At 40.8% G+C, this 17,651-nt stretch overlaps 3 protein-coding genes across 4 annotated transcripts in view; 2 read left to right on the top strand and 1 right to left on the bottom strand.

Annotated features, from left to right (window-relative positions):
• LOC134791252 (small ribosomal subunit protein mS33) overlaps nt 1-17,651 on the top strand; it is a 271,224-nt gene that overhangs the window by 123,986 nt on the left and 129,587 nt on the right. The gene's annotated exons all lie outside the window — the stretch shown is intronic.
• LOC134791209 (hemolymph lipopolysaccharide-binding protein-like) overlaps nt 3,342-17,651 on the top strand; it is a 54,794-nt gene continuing 40,484 nt past the window's right edge. The window contains exons 1-3 of one of the 2 annotated variants that reach the window (XM_063762182.1): nt 3,342-3,385; nt 3,953-4,088; nt 4,309-4,422. In XM_063762182.1, the coding sequence (XP_063618252.1) occupies nt 4,043-4,088; nt 4,309-4,422 (160 nt within the window). In that variant the 5' untranslated portion in view covers nt 3,342-3,385; nt 3,953-4,042. Of the gene's footprint in view, nt 3,386-3,952; nt 4,089-4,305; nt 4,423-17,651 lie in introns of both variants that reach the window. The other variant, XM_063762181.1, reaches the window with a different exon arrangement.
• The window catches only part of LOC134791208 (protein I'm not dead yet 2-like), a 33,594-nt gene continuing 25,314 nt past the window's right edge, over nt 9,372-17,651 (bottom strand). Inside the window, exons 10-15 of the mRNA XM_063762180.1 lie at nt 16,183-16,301; nt 14,671-14,762; nt 14,181-14,276; nt 11,705-11,901; nt 10,914-11,063; nt 9,372-10,263 (exon numbers count right to left, since the gene is read on the bottom strand). Coding sequence (XP_063618250.1) covers nt 10,087-10,263; nt 10,914-11,063; nt 11,705-11,901; nt 14,181-14,276; nt 14,671-14,762; nt 16,183-16,301 — 831 coding nt within the window. The 3' untranslated portion in view covers nt 9,372-10,086. The remainder of the gene's footprint in view (nt 10,264-10,913; nt 11,064-11,704; nt 11,902-14,180; nt 14,277-14,670; nt 14,763-16,182; nt 16,302-17,651) is intronic.

Genomic DNA, 17,651 nt, shown 5'->3' with positions numbered 1-17,651 from the left:
TTTCAACGTAATTGGGCCAGTAGTTTTGGAGAAAATGGGCTGTGACAGACGGACAGACAGACAGACGCACAAGTGATCCTATAAGGGTTCCGTGTTTCCTTTTGAGGTACGGAACCCTAAAAACTAACTAACTAATATGGCTCAGCGACCCAAAGAGGGTCTTGGCCTCCGAAACGAGAGCACGCATCTTTTCCCGATTCTGCGCCGTTTCCTGCCAATTATCCGCTTGAAGTCTGGGCCGACCCACCGGGCGGCCACCAGTCGGTCTTCCCAGGTACGCCCTCTTGGCAGCCCGATCCTCTCCCATTCTTAATAGGTGAATCTAGGAATTTAGACGAATAGGCGTTTTGAGGAAGTTTAAGGCAGCAAAAAAATAAGTCAAGTAAATACTGGAGCACCTGAGTTCACCGCGCTTGTAGAATGACCGCACCGACCAAACGGCAGAGTCAGCGGGAAACGCTTGTACATACATGCAAGTTAATACACGCTGCGTTTTCAAACAAACAGTTTTTCCCCGTGCAGCGATTTTCCCCTTTCCCTACTGGCCGAAATGAAAATGCCTACGCAAAGCCAGTTGTTTACAAAAGGGGTTACAAAAGCGAGCGGTTTGAACGGAGTTATTAAATCTGGGGCAGTATGGTGCTCCCGCTAAAACAATTTTTCCTTACTACATCGGCGTGTTGAATAAAATTTATTTGTGATGTAAACAAAAAAGATGTAGGCGCTGTCAGCATCAAATAGATATTGACGAACAAAGTGACCAAACAGATCGGAACACATCATCCTTTTTTTCTTTGATAACAAAGGTGTGTCGATATATTTGGCCACTTTGGCCGTCACTATCTATTTGACGCTGACTGTATTACGTAGGTACTTAACAAAAGCATTAAGAGGCACACAAACCCACCACCAAAAAGCCGCTTACATACAATCGAAGTCACCGCTGCTCTTACTTTAGCAGCTGTGATAAGCAGCTCTGTTAAAATTTGATATGTTTTAGCATAGAGGTTTTAAGTAGTGTCCGACCGAAACATGTTTTTTTGCCGAAACCGAAACCGAAACCGAATGTTCGGCTTTGGCTCTAGTTTCGGCCGAAACCGAAACCGAAACCGAACCTTTTATAGACTTGTTAAAATCGTTTAAAAAATGTCATAAAACCGCTTTTACACACATATTATGGAGCTGTCAACACCCAATGTCCTTGAAATTGATGTTACTTAAGCAGTTTTTTAAGAAAATTACTAGAGTTAGACCAAGATAATTCTGCAACGATTTTGATAACACACGCAGTGCAAGTGTTATTTTAAACGTCAAAACTTCTATGAAATTATGACGTATAAATAACATTTGCACTAGTTGCACTGCGTATGCTATCAAAATAATTGCAGTATTTTCTTAGTCTAACTCTATTCATTCACCAGTTAAGCTAACATGTAGATACAGGTTCAACCAAAAACGCGAGCGCAGCGAGCACGAAATTTTTTGTTACCGATCTTCACCTGGGCCTAAAAGTCCGAAGTGCCCCAGTAAGGCGAACTTTCATGCGAAGTCCCGTGCTTCAGGCTTCAGGATAAGTAGTTGAGCACAAACTCCAGCCAATGTCCATTATATTAAAAAGCGAGATATTTCCTTGAGCGCTGGTGGCCTAGCGGTAAGAGCGTGCGACTTTCAATCCGAAGGTCGCAGGTACAAACCCCGGCTCGTACCAATAATTTTTCGGAACTTATAGGTATACGAAATGTCATTTGATATTTACTATTTGCTTTTCGTTGAAGGAAAACCATCGTGAGGAAGCCGGACTAGTCCCGATAAGGCCTAGTTTACTCTCTGGGTTCGAAGGTCAGTCTGATGGCAGTTGCTTTCGTAAAAACTAGTGCCTACGCCAATTCTTGGGATTAGTTGTCAATTGGACCCCAGGCTCCCATGAGCCGTGGCAAAAATTCCGGGATTACGCGAAGATGATGAGTTTTCTTATTATTCCTTTGTCCAGGCCCAGTAACATGCGACAGTGCTATCTCATTTACTCCGATACAATCAGACAGTGTGCGCGTTATAGGTATTAACAGCCTCTTAAGACTGCGTCTAGTGGCGCCCTCATTAGTGGAATTGTGTTTTGATACTAAACCAATTAATTACTGTACCTATACATGAATCAGTATATGTAGGTACATATTAATATTGTCGTCCTACTTATTTCCCAACTTTTGGTCTTTGTCACATAGTTTAGTTTCATAGTACGAAGTACCATTTCGTAAGTTTCGGCCCGGCCGAAAGGTTCGGCCGTTTTTTGGCCGAAACCGAAACTACAGCCGAAACATGATTTTTTGGCCGAAACTGGCCGAAACCGAAACCGAAACCGAACCTTCGGTCGGACACTAGTTTTAAGTGATTTTTTCTATCGAGCCAATTTATCCTAGAGCCCGTCTAAGCTAAGTCTGCAGCGTGCGTGTTTGATAACACAGGGCGTGGAAGTGTTATCACAAACGCACACGACACTATGAAATTATAACTTTTAAAATAACACTCCCACAGCCTGTGCTATCAAACAAGCTGCAGAGTTAGCTTAGGCCGGCCTCTAGTAAGCTAATGCACTTGGTAGTCTGCACTTTCAAATATAATCTAGTTTCCGTGTGATTTATTTCCATTGCATTTACCTTTGTAAAAAAACCGGGCAAGTGCGAGTCGGACTCGCGCACGAAGGGTTCCGTACCATAATGCAAAAAAAAAAACGAAAAAAAAGCAAAAAAAAACGGTCACCCATCCAAGTACTGACCACTCCCGACGTTGCTTAACTTTGGTCAAAAATCACGTTTGTTGTATGGGAGCCCCATTTAAATCTTTATTTTATTCTGTTTTTAGTATTTGTTGTTATAGCGGCAACAGAAATACATCATCTGTGAAAATTTCCACTGTCTAGCTATCACGGTTCGTGAGATACAGCCTGGTGACAGACGGACGGACGGACGGACGGACGGACGGACGGACGGACGGACAGCGAAGTCTTAGTAATAGGGTCCCGTTTTACCCTTTGGGTACGGAACCCTAAAAAGTGTAACAATTCAATACAACACTACCATTTTGCGTTCGCCCCCTCTTAATTAAATGATTGATAAGCGTAGACCCAAGTTCAAGCGCCATTACAGACCTATTCACGCATCAAAGTCGTAAGAGCCATTAGAAAACGCATTCAATTATCAACCTTATTCTAGTGCAACAAGTTCCAAATTCAAACTGTCGTTATTTTTCAATCGCTGTTATACACGTAGGGCAGCGATAACCTTTGCTATGTGTGATTAATTTTGATAATGCCCAGTTTAAATATTAGCCAGTCAGTTGTAGCCACTGCTTTGAGCTATCTAGCCGATTCTACGGGTTCGGAGACGGTGTAAGTCTATCAGTATACAGAGTGGGCCCTGTAAAACAAGAAAATTAATAATTAAACTGCCATTTAAGCCAGTAGCAATATTTCAAGGGGTTCAAAAAATATTTTTACGTTCTCTTACCCACTTTACCATAAATATTCAGGTATGAAAAGATTTTCTTTGAATAAAAATAAAACATCTGATTGAAGAAAATAATTAATTAACAAAACTAATTTAACGGTTGTAATTTAGTGCCTCATTAATCATCAAGATGCTTTAACGACAAAATTGTAGTAATTATTAACATTCGAAACAATACACAAATACATACCTATAGATCGTAATTTAGTATTCTCTTCTTGTTCGACAATTTTAAAATATACCCCTTAATAACTAGATATATTCTTAGTTACCAAAAAAATACCCAAACAATTTTGAAGACACTTTCATATTCTGCCCATTGTTGTTCTTAATTAAAGACACTTGGTTTCGGATGTTCTAGACAGGAACCAGAATGTTCTTTATTGAAAGTACTGCGTAAAACAAGGAAATACTACAGAATCACCTGTTTAAATGTGTGCTCGTTTCAGGCTCCACTCTGTCAAGCTTCACCAAACTTTACAAGTGATTTTAGTGCAAAAAGTTGTGAGAATTATCTGGATTGAATTAAAAGTGTTAAAATGAGGGTGATAGCATTGTATCTGGTGGTAGCTGCAACTTCTCTTGGTGAGTAATGAACTGATAATAATTATTTATTTATTAGTTATTAAATTGATTCTATTATAATTAATAATTAGTAAGACAGGGCGTGGTGATTAGGTAGGTCATACTGAATGAATTCAACAATGAAACTGGCTCTAAAATCCGCCCTCATAGTGAACAATGTTAGTTTTTGTGTGTCTTAAGCACAAGCTTAGTTAACTAACTGGGTTGTCTATTGCAGTAGAATGCAAGCGGTACCGCAGCGACTACGTGGAGTACCCGGACGCCGGCGGCTGGCTCAAGCTGCACCGCGTACCTGCTAACTGGCATGACGCCCGTCTACGGTGCCACCTCGAAGGTAAGCTACTACCTATGGCTACTACAGTATTACTGTACTCTACGTGGAGTACCCGGACGCCAGCGGCTGGCTCAAGCTGCACCGTGTACCTTCTAACTGGCACGACGCCCGTCTACGGTGCCATCTCGAAGGTAAGCTACTACCTATGGCTACTACAGTATTACTGTACTCTACGTGGAGTACCCGGACGCCAGCGGCTGGCTCAAGCTGCACCGCGTACCTGCTAACTGGCATGACGCCCGTCTACGGTGCCACCTCGAAGGTAAGCTACTACCTATGGCTACTACAGTATTACTGTACTCTACGTGGAGTACCCGGACGCCGGCGGCTTGCTCAAGCTGCACCGTAGTATACCTGCTAATTGGCATGATGCCCGTCTGCAGTGCCATTACCTACTATTATCCCTAGAACTTTCTCTAGCAAAGACGAGGGATTGAACTAAATGAAATATAACGGTCGGCCAAAAAATGACTGGGTGCGTGGACAAGATACCAATCGTTGACGCTCCGTAGGCGGGTCGTAGTTACCTCTCTCTATCGCTCTTCCATATTTGTGCGACAGAGACAGGTGCGATTCGTTCGCTATGGAGCGTTAACGATTGGCATCCTGTCAATGCACCGTGAATGTTCCGGCCGCGCCCAAACTGTATTTTCGATAGTGTCCGAGCGTATAGTTTAGGTTTCGGAGGAGAAGTGACGTGCGGTACCTAATCAACCAAAAGAGAGAAGAAAACTAATCTCATCTCCGACCATCTCCACCTCAATCTCAGTGGAAAGACAGCCTAAGCGTGAAGATGCACTAGGCAGATACTAACAGGCCTATTCGGATTTCGAGATAATCACAAGATCTTGAGACGATTTAGAGATCAACTAGATCTACATTAGGTATCGACTAGATTTGACTTGGATATCTAAGTCATAACTTGTCGAAATCGTTCAAGAGGACCTCCAGAATCGCGGAAACGTCAAATTTGACATATCTATCTTACAAATATCTTTAAATTATTCGTATTTCGTGACTTGTTGAAGTCTAGTAGAAATCTAATTAATTTTCCGAATCGAGCCGAAAAGCAGTTACTATCGCATTTATAATATTAGTAGTAGATATTATGAATATGAATCCTGCTGAATGAATATTCATTTCGTGGAGCAAAGTTTCGATGCTTCCAGGCCTCAATGCAACGACGACCTCTTGGTCTATTCGAACTTTTATTTTAATCTCTAGATCTCTACCTACTTGACATTATTGACATGTTGTAACTTGATCCACTTGCAGTGCATCTCTGGCGCATCAATATAACCGCAATGTCTAGGGGGTCGCTTAAATTTATCAATTTGTGACGGTGTTGAACTGGTATTGATACGACCTTGACGATCGTCTCGATGGTTGGCGCGCACGCGCACGCGCATCTCACGCACCAATCAGCGTGAGCGATCTTCAAGGTCGTATCCAAATAAGATCAAAACCGTAACAAATCGTTAATTCAGAATCGAGCTCTAGGTCGTATCTTATGAGAAATAAATCAAATTGAGATGCCGGTGCAGGAGTTTGCTTTCAGTCATCATCATCATCATCATGGTGGCCTTTTGGTGATCCAATCTTGGATGTAGGCCTCTTCCCTCTACTTCCACTCCTGTCGATCTTGTGCCCGATTCATCCAGTCCACCTCCGTGTCGTTACGTCGTCCTAGCTCCCAGCGCCTAATACCTAGTATGTGTCAGTACCTAAGATGTATTTCTAGAGAGCTGCCTGATAAAAAGTCTATTATGATATTTGATTATTGATGAGGAAATGGATATTCCGATGTAATACTATCTACTTCTTTTGTTACTTATGCTTTTTTTTTTTGACATTTAGATTTTATTCTAGAAATTCTAGACTAGTATTTTTTTATACAATCTTTTTCATGTTTGACGATCCTTTTGTGAAATTTTTAGTGTTAAATTTGATATGTATAATAATCCAATTTTATTATGGAATAATATTAACATCAATAAATTGCTCTGATAATTAGATTAAGATTAATTACGATTCATAAGAGCTTGTTGCTAGGCCTACATGAATAAAGTATATTTTGATTGATTGATTTTGATTACTATATACATAAAAAAAAGAAGCGCGTAATTTAAACTAGATACATATTTTAATTCAATAAATAGCTAATTAAACTATTAACCTACAATAAGCTTCATTTGACTCCCTCCATACATACTAGTAAATAAAAAATATAACTAAGGTTTACCGGGATAAATGCAACTACATATGTGATGACTGCTACACTATTTATAACAACGCGAATAATAAGATCCGTCATCTCAGATTGATAATAAGCCCGAGCTACTTTAAGAAATATAACGTAAGTACCTAACATAGAGACCAACCGACCAATCATCGCGACTTATACGCTATAATTCCATTTATCCCGGTTTACCTTATTAAGTTTATATTAAGATCCAAATCCTTACAGCCGCCGCCGCGCGCCGCCGCCGCCGTTTAACATTTAACATAGGTACAAAAATACCTACGTAATTAAATTGGGTTCATTGTTGCCGACCAAGTTGGGAGCAACAAGACGTATACCGTTTTAACGTGGCACTCACTTTTTAGAAAGGCAAACATCAAAAGTGAAGTGAAACTGTGACAACCACAAAAATATAGGTAGGTAATAGCAGGCCGGGAGTGGGCAGTTAACGTGAAAAAATGTTCAAACGCTGGAAAGTGCAGGGGTCAAAATGTCCATACGGAACCGGCTGTCTATGTAACTAGACTAGGGTTGCCATAAGTGTGGGGACTCAGACAGGGACATTTAAAGAAAACCGGCCAAGTGCGAGTCGGACTTGCGTCGCGTTTAAAGGGTTACACAATTTGTAACAATGTATTTTTTCATGTGAAGCGTGAGTGAAATGTCTATAATTAAGTCCGACTCACGCTTGACTGCACCTTTCTAATAGGTTTTCCTATAGATAGGTAAAGAACTATTTTGTGTTTTTTTTTTCAAAATTTTAGCGCAGTAGTTTCGGAGATAAATTTTCCATGTGTTTAAATGATTATTCTACCTATGATTAAGCTACCATGTAGATTCAGGGGATTCAGGGTCAACCAGCAAAAATCGCGAGCGCAGCGAGCGCGAAATTTTTTTGACAAAATTGTGAAAGCGTGTTAAAAAGGCCGGGCCGGGCCTAAAAATCCGAAGTTCCCCAGTGAGGCTAGCTTTCATGCGAGGTCGAAGCCGTGCTTCAGGATAAGCTCAGCTAGAGCATAGACGCCAACCAATGTCCATTGTATTAAAAAGCGAAACCGCAGGCCGAGCTTGGCGCAGCGAGGTCAAAGGCTAAGCTGAAGAAGAGGAGATTTGGAAGACAAACCAAAAATTTAGGTAAAATGTGAGGCTGAAGGTCGAGCTCAGAAATCTCCACATTACTTAATAAGCCCGAAGCGTACTTATAACCAGCGCGGTGAGCTTTCATGCGAGGCAAAAGGCCAAGCTTCTCAAATCAAATTTTTATATTTGTTAAAAATTAAGCGACGCCGAAGGTCGATCTGTAAGAAAGCAGCGCTAGTGTTACTCAACAATAATATGTGTCATATGTACAAGAGTTACTCGGAGGGCCGAAGTTCCATTGATGAGGTTTTAGGCCCTTGGGAGCCTGAAATACGACCTCTACATTACAGACTTTAAAAGGTATAAAATAACATAATTTACATAATCATCTAATTATTGTGTGTCTGAGAAACTGATATTGGACATTAGGTAAAAGTAGGTACCATAAAACATTTATTTTTTAATTTTGGCCATATGAAACGTAGAAATGTAGGTATATTATTATTTACCAAGTCCAGCCCCCTACTAAATAACTATGATTTTTAAACCGGGACAATTTTCTTATCGGCCGGGACGCCGGGACACCGTGCTTCAAACCGGGACATGTCCCGGCGTACCGGGACGTATGGCAACCCTAAACTAGACGTAACTAGACGTCAATGTACGAAATTCCTCATGATTCCTTACTTATCGGTGTGGTCCTAAGTGTCAAAATAAAGTACCGCTATCACATTTCTTATTCCAGGGAATGGGAATGAATTAGCATTCTGAGTTATTGATCGGTCTCTGGTGTAAGTACTAGCTTGTGTAACCTTCTGACCAATCGCCTTGGGTATTGTGACGCCTTTTTCTCACGATCGGGAATCATGTATGCGAGATGCTTGTCGGCCTAGCGCCGCGCCGCGCCGCGCCGCGCTGTACGTTCGGTTATTTTATATTTTATGTCTTGATGTGCTTCAGTTCGTGGGCAGTTGAAGTACTTTTTGTAGGTTCATTGTCGTATTGAATAAAGTCATAAATATTAATTAATTTGTGTTTTATTATATTTATGTAAGTACCTTTTTTATGATCAAAAATACATTTTTAACCTTTTGACTGCCACAGTCGGCTGCGGCCGTCATCCGAGTCTTGCCAAGGACTCCAACGACGGCTACAGCCGTCAGCTTCGCCAATGCAATAGGGACTTACTCGGGACTCCGTAAAGTTCAATTTCGCTTAAATAATCGCGATCGCCTGGCGTCCGGGGCACGGCATATTCCTTCGCCGTCTGGCGTTCAAAAGGTCCACTACCAGTTGTTTCCTTTGGTAACAAGTTGGTAGTAACAGGTGGGAATAACCCTAGGGTTTCAACCGTCACTGTATCGTGTCGGCATAATAGATATCTGCCATTTATAAGTCTTGGGAGTTGTAGTAGGAGATCCCCCATATAGCCGACCATCACCAATCTGGGCGGTTTGCCCTTCGGGCATCTGAAGCTACCTAACGAACCTAACCTACCTACTTTTTGTCACATATTAGACAGCCGGTTCCGTATGGACATTTTGACCCCTGCACTTTCCAGCGTTTGAACATTTTTTCACGTTGACTGCTCACTCCCGGAACGGGTAATAGCGCTTTCTTTGCTACTACTACTAAAAGTGCCATAAGACCATACCAGTCAGATTTGGCATAATTTAAGTATCGTCAGGTGACAAGCAAAATACACTAATTACTAAAAAAAAATTAAACAATAATCGACCTTCTTCTAGTACTAATATGGTTCACTATGGCTATGAACTTGTGGTGGTACTTAGTGACTTTTGCTTGTCACCCGACGTTATATTATTACCTTTTCGTCTCTATAATAGAATACTTGTTTTTAGGCGGAATAAGTACAAGCTACAGAGGGCCTACCGCGAACACCGAAGTTCACAAATTGCGGGCATCGTTCTCTGTGACTCTGTCGGAAAGTTTTCAAAACTGTGAAATTTTTTACTTGGAAAAGTTTCGGATCTTCTAGATTTTTGAATCGAAATAATCTATTTCCAAGATAAACATTTTATTTGTTTCTTGTGAAGTTATCCTGAAATTTCCGAGAACTTTTCCGACTTTTTAGGAAACTAGCTGCAACTTGCACATCTAGATGCGTAGCCAACATGCCAATCGTTTATTATACTCCGTGGCGAACGCGCAACTGTCACTGTCGCACTAATATGGAAGAGCGATAGAGAGACAGAGTTTCGTTTTCGTAGCGGTGGCGATTGTCACCTTGGCTAGGCACCCCGTAGTCCACGCGGAGTTGAGGCGCACGAGGCGCTTTAATCGCCGTGCAGTGTGACGCAGCGTTTGGAGTGTATAGAGTTCTAAGCTGGTGGTGGTGCAGGGGCTGCAGTTTCGGTGGTGGTGGTGGTGGCTCCTCCCGGAACAACCTGGGTCACGATGCCCTTGTCCTCGGGGTCCCACAGCACGGGCGCGTAGAAACAGAGGCTCAGCCAGAGCACGACCATGCAGATTATTGAGCTCGCGATGGAGTACATTATCTATAGGTTAACAATATTACTATGATAATAGATTGAACGACCCGTTTCAGTTTGGGCACACTTGCTCTCGTAACATGAGGTTCAACACAAATTGAAAACAATGTACTTAAACAAGTATTACAGATTTTGTTAGCATTTGAAATATAGGTATTTAACCTGAAAGGTTTACGATGGTTGTTTTCATTGTAATATTAATAATTAACTTTTGTTGTTAATTATTAATAAGTACTTATTACAATGTTGATAAAAACATGTTTGTCCATAAAAATGCGAGATTAGGTACGAAGAAATGAAGGTAAATTGGTTTGTTTACATTGTTTTAAATTTCTATTGAATCTTACTTTATATATCCGGGTATGTGTATGTTCGCCTCCACTACAGTATATACCTCGGTCTGGATAGGAGCGGCGCGACGCAACAGTATCTCGCTCGAGATATACTGTCTGTCGCTCTCTTACTACCCACGACGGACGACGGACTTAAAGACGGGCAATCTATCTCGCGGGCGAAATACTGTCGCGCCGCTCCTGTGTGTCCTAGGCCTACAGGGCTACAGGCTACAGGTCACATTTCTCGGCAGATACTTGTGAAAATTTGTGATTGTATGTTTTAATTGTAGATTGAGTTTTGAATATTTTTGGTGAAGTCACCTGCTTCTTAAGCTGGACCTTAGCCGTCTTGCTGACAAAGGCGCTGGGTGTGTGCTCGAAAGGCAGGCAGAAGCCCAGGCCCGTGCCCAGCCCTACGCCCAACGCCACCAGGTTCCGCCGTCCGGGCCACTTGCCCTGCCCCGTCATTGCCTGTAACAGAGCATTACATGAATACTGCACATGTCAGAATCAATTACATTAACGTATTTACAAAACTAAAAATCAACCAGCAAACTAGGTATAATATTTATTCCTATTACTTAAGGAATTGTCGGTTTGGATGCTACCCCGTAATTAATGCAATAAGATCATCCAAGTTACAACAATTTGGCTTCGCCTTTTGCTTTGCTTTGCAATTATTAGGCGTCTAAGGGCCGGCACAGACGGACTGCAACCCGACTGCAACTTGTATGGGAACTGCACGCCGACGTTGCAGTTCACGTGCAGTCGGCGTAAATGTAATCAATATGATGGGTACTGAGAAAAGGGACGGCTACAGGGCCTGGAGTCTAGGGCGGCAAAGACTACAAATCCGCCACTGAAGAGGCATGAGGCAAGCCTGCGCCGCCATGCCCGTCATGATGCTCCCGAAGATCACAGACACGAGCACCACGATGGAGATGCCCACGTACCAGTCCATGTGTGATGGCTTCACCTTACCATAGCCAACATAAGAGGCATGAGGCACGCCTGCGCCGCCATGCCCGTCATGATGCTCCCGAACATCACAGACACGAGCACCACGATGAAGATGCCTCCGTACCAGTCCATGTGTGATGGCTTCACCTTACCATAGCCAACATAAGAGGCATGAGGCACGCCTGCGCCGCCATGCCCGTCATGATGTTCCCGAAGATCACAGACACGAGCACCACGATGAAGATGCCCCCGTACCAGGACATGCCAGTGATGTCATTGCCGCCGCTGTTGGGCAAGCCGTCGGCGAGGCCCGTCTTGAAGATGCATTTATATATTGTGTGACCGGCGCCTGTAAAACACATTTTAATATAAAAAAATTGCAATGGAATTTGAATCTATAATGTAATGTTGCAAATTAGAGTTGAATTTGTTTTTCTTTTTAACCTTTTGAACGCTTCATGTCATACCTAAACATAATAATTAAAAAAAAACCGACTTCTATGGGGCCCAGTGAAAGCTTATTGTAGATGGTGCGCTATATAGAAAAGGAGGTAAAACCACCCACTTTTCCACCAGCATTTCGTTTCTGTAAGGCTCCCAGTTCTAACCTAACCTAACCCACTTTTGTTCGGTTCTGTGAGGATCGCAGTTCAAACCTAACCTAACCCACTTAACGGCGCATGCGGTGCGGTGGACGGGGGTTTGAGCGGGAGGGGTTTGGCATCATCAGACTATAATACCCACACTTTATGGTAGGTAATTAGTGGTTTATTTAGTTCAGGTATCATAGTGGTTTTCCGGGTCAATTTCCGAGTCCGGGTCCGAGTCCGGGACCGGGTCCAGGTCCGGGTCCGGGTCCGGGTCCGGGTCCGGGTCCGGGTCCGGGTCCGGGTCCGGGTCCGGGTCCGGGTCCAGGTCAAAATCGAAATTCGAAATCACCAAACGTGTACTATGCGCCGTTGAAGAGTTCTGTTCTGATCATCATCAGCAGTTCCACTTCATCAAATGCGACAGTTTTTAATGTTCCTCATGGATCCCTTGTTCAGAACTTGAGCTTGACATAAATATGGCTTAAAAATCTAACTTGCTTAACAAACATAACGAAGAGGAAAAATCGCCAAACGCGAGCTATGCGTCGTTAAAAAGTTTCGTTCTGGTCATCATCAACAGTTACACTTCCTCAAATGTCACTTTTGTGAATGTATATGCTTGATTTGTTGATAAAAACACAACAATCACTATATGTATGCCTTTAAGATTTGAGGAGTTCCCTCGATTCCTTATGGATGCCATCATCAGAACTCGAGCTTGACAGAAATGTGGCTTAAAACCTAAACTTGCTTAACAAACATAACGAAGAGGACAAATCGCCAAACGTGAACTATGGGTCGTTGAAGAGTTCTGTTTTGATCATCATCAGCAGTTCTACTTCATCGAATGCGACAGTTTTTAATAAAAATGCTTGATTTTCTGATGAAAATACAAAAATCTCTATACGCATGCCTTTAAGATTTGAGGAGTTCCCTCGATTCTTCATGGATCCCATCATCAGAACTCGAGCTTGACAAAAATGTGGCTTAAAGACTAAACTTGCTTAGCAAACATAACGAAGAGGACAAATCGCCAAACGTGAACTATGGGTCGTTGAAGAATTCTATTCTGATTATCATCAGCAGTTCTACTTCATCAAATGCGACAGTTTTTAATAAAAATGCTTGATTTGTTGCTAAAAACACAAAAATCACTATATGCATGCCTTTAAGATTTTAGGAGTTCCCTCGATTCCTCATGGATCCCATCATCAGAACTGGGTTTTGACAAAAACGAGACTAATCTGTATGCATATACATACAATCAAAAAAAGAATTTTCAAAATCGGTCCAGTAATGACGGAGATATGGAGTAACAAACAAAAAAAAAATAAAAAAAATAAACAATTCTATGAAGATCAGATTTTTATGATTTCAGACCTCTAACCTAAAAATGTCAGCCAGTATACAGGCTGGAACATTATCAGAGACTGAGCTGAAAGGATGGTGTTATCTAAGTGATCTACAATAGAGTTTTTATAATCGTAAAGCTGGATTAAAAAGTACAACAAAATCATTCAAATGAAATATTTTTATATCAGTGACAACCCTACAAACTTATTTACGTTTTAAATTGACATATGTCATGTCATTAATAGGATCTACTTGCTACGGTTGAAACATACAGATTATTGCAATAATGTTTAACAAACTGTATCTCATAAACGGTTAGAAATATTAACGTTATTAATAAGTGAAAAATAAAGTACGTAGCCTTTAGGCTATAGGGAAGTGTTTACACTTCCCCGTTTGCATAAAAGTCCTTCGTTCTGTTCCACCCGATATATGTCGGCGGCCGATCGTGAAGATCACGTGTAATGTTGTGACGTAGTCACATTAAACCAATAGGCACGGAGGATTAGGTTCGTTAGGTTCCTTCAAATGTCCGAAGGGCACACTGCCCGGAAATAGGAAACCCCGCGTAGCGGATCTTCGTCGACTCAGGGAACGATTACACATTTCACGATATGCCTAGTATGTCGCGATCTGGTATTACAAAAAGATGATATACATCAATCGTATAAAGGTAAAAACACACCGTAAACCAGGAACAAGGAATAATCTGTATTCTTGTCCACAAACTTCCAGAACAATATTCCAGATTCAACTTTCATCGCCGGCATATCTCCGTGCCCTGAAAAACGATACGGATATTAATTATATCCCATCCAATGATATTATAACTAAAGATAGATTATAGGCGTTCCTAAATGAAGCGCTTATGTTGTACAAGTTGTACAAGTGGGCTTTAGTCGCGCTCGCGCCTAGGCGAGAGATGTACACGTGCTAACCTGCTAACGAGCTTCCGCAAAAGGCGAAGGAAAGGTTTTGTCCCCCAACCACAGAAAATAATCAGGTCACCTATTTGTAAAATGTATAAGTAACAATTTTAAATTGTAAAATGACATGTAAATACTAAATTTTACCAATAAATATCTGAGTCCGAAATATTTGTGATAATCACACAATCGAAGTGAGTATATCAAAACACTCTTACCAATATTCTTATAAATTAAAATAACACTTACTTTTGACCGTCCATATTTTCAAGAAATTAAGCGATTTTGGCAGAAAATGTAAAAGCACAACGAATATAGCTGCTGTCGTGGCATCCTTTATTCTGGAATAAATAATTTGGTTAAAAGTGGCCCGATAAGCAAAAGCAAGGGCAAGAAGAAAAAACCGGCCAAGTGTGAGTCGGACTCGCGTTTCCAGGGCTCCGTACATAAGTCCGACTCACGCTTGACTGCACATTTCTAATAGGTTTTTCTGTCATCTATAGGTAAAGAACTATTTTGTGTATTTTTTTCAAAATTTTAGACCCAGTAGTTTCGGAGATAAAGGGGGGGGGGGGAGGAATGGTAATTTTTTGGATATTTTCTTAAATAACTTCGAACCTATGTATTTTAAAATTATAAAAAAAACACGTCCATCTTTGGGTCACTAATTTACATATGTGTACCAAATTTCAACTTAATTGGTCCAGTAGTTTCCGAGAAAATAGGCCGTGACAGACGGACAGACAGACGCACGAGTGATCCTATAAGGGTTCCGTTTTTTTCCTTTTGAGGTACGGAACCCTAAAAACAAAAAAAATCTTTATGGACTAGGATACGATACGTTATAAGGAATATTCTCTCTCATCAGTTATTTAGGAATTTGTGATAATGAATAAATGATATAGATAATATTCATATTGACACATTGCAAATAGGTTGCCTAGTGAAATTGCGTACTGAAAGATTTTTTTTCTCGAATTTAATCCGTTGTGAGACATACATACTAACATTGAATGATTTTACGGTTGGGTACGGTTTTTCGGTTTGTTATTTAATCGTATCAAATGAAACCTTATCTTATATACCGGGTGTGGCCTGTATGTAATACGAGCAAAAAATTAAACTGTAGTCTGTACTCCTCATACCTACTGACCAACATTTGTTCAGCAACTTTTAAAAATAACTTGGTTTGATTTTTAATACACTTTAAAGTTTATTCTAAGACGCAATGTATTGCGAATTTTGTTATGTTTAAGGCGTGACAAGCAACGTCAATCACAATGATATGGCGTGGCGATGGCGTCCATTGAAGATAATATGTATTTTGTATGAAAAATAAGGAGTCTAAATACTTCATAATTTTTTAAAGTTGTTGAACAAAAGTGTCACCGTTTGAGGAATACAATCTATGTTTTAATTATTTGCTCATGTTACAGGCCACACCCGGTATAATCTACAGGTTGTCTTATTAAAAAGTTGGTTCAGTCCATCGTTGCCTACATTTTAGATAAAAATCTAGGCAACCATTGACTGGACCAACTTTTAAGGAGCTCACTGATTAACAGTCCGCCGGACGGTATCGGCCTGTCAGTTAGAACAAAATTTTGACAGTTCCGAACAACTGACAGGCCGATACCGTCCGGCGGCCTGTTAATCAGTGGGCCCCTTTAGATAAGGCAACCTATTACAGCCAAGCCTTTACTATCTGGTTAAAACTTGTTTTAACCATTGTGGTGGTTGGTAGGTCAGTGAGATACCTACGCGCACAGATCTGGCGCTTCTCCGCCGTACTGACGGAAGGTGGCCCAGCCCATGTTCAACCAAGGGGACCAGCGGGTGAAGAAACAGACCAAGATAAGAACCAGGAAAAACGTAGAAACCTGCAATCAAAATACACCAAAATGTATTAGTGCCGAACCACGCTTACTTAACACATTCAGGGCCAAGAACCCCAATGTCGGGTACACTTAGGGTTGCCAACTTTTTTTTAGTGAAATATAGTATTTTGCAAAATTACATATAAAATATATAGTACACTGAAAGAAAATATAGTACAGTCAAGGAGATGGTATAAAAAAAAGAAAAGTATGCCAAATCTCGCGCGTGCCAGTAGGCGTGTGTAAAATCATGGGTTGGACTAAAGCAAAGGGGTTGCATTACTTAGAAAAAAATTCATGCGAGTGATGTTATTACGACACCTATTTTTCATGACGTTATCGTACCTACGTTAAAATAAGAATCTTTTATTTGAAACTTTTCTCTAAGGGGTCATCCATTAATTACGTCACACGAATTTCTGGGTTTTTTTACCCCTCCCCCCTCCTTGTCACACTTGGTCACGTTTGGCAAACCCCTCCCCCCTGGTGTGACGTCACATTTCTTCAACGAAATCGGCAAATATTTATTTAATATTTTATCAAAATATTTTTGATAAAAGAGATATTAGTATTTTTATAACCCAAAACTGATTAAGAAATAAAATTAAACGAATAAAAACGATTATCGTTTGAATACCTTGTTATTTAAATGATAATTAGCGTATAAAATAATTTAAATACATTTTCGGTTACTGATGAAGAGTGACGTCACAAGGTTTATGACTCCCCCCTCCCCCTTGTCACAACATGTCACATTTTCTTGACCCCCTCCCTCCCCCTAAACGTGTGATGTAATTAATGGATGACCCCTAAAATCAAAAATGGCCGAGATATTTAACCCGGAAGTTGAGAAAAATCTAGGACATTAAAAATTACGATGGATGCTGTGTCATCATAACACCTATTTTTTGTTGTGTTATTCTAGAGAATACGCTAAAATAAGCATGTTTTGTAGGAAACACTTTTCCTTTAAATCAAAAATGCCCGAATTGTTAGACTTTATATTTTAATATTTGAAGGAAGTGTCAACGAGCGAGCAAGACCTTCCTGGGCAGAGCCGACTTGGATATGATTAGGTTAGAAGACTAAGGCGAGAGCAAAGCTTCGAGGTAATTTTTCTCAACAACCCAAAAAACGTAATTACACACATTACACAGCAACTTTCGTGTTAATATCCCAACTTTCGGGTCAAATATCTCAGCCATTTTTGACTTAAAGAAGAGTTTTTCCTACAAAACATGCTTATTTTAGCGTATTCTCTACGATAACACATTAAAAAAATAAGTGTTATAATGACACATCATCCATCGAAATTTTCCAAGTCCTAGACTTTTCCCAACTTTCGGGTCAAAT

This window comes from Cydia splendana, chromosome 6, assembly GCF_910591565.1.
Source record: "Cydia splendana chromosome 6, ilCydSple1.2, whole genome shotgun sequence".
Taxonomy (NCBI): Eukaryota; Metazoa; Arthropoda; class Insecta; order Lepidoptera; family Tortricidae; genus Cydia; species Cydia splendana.
Note: the sequence above shows the minus strand (reverse complement) of the source record. Positions and strands in the feature narration are given on the sequence as shown.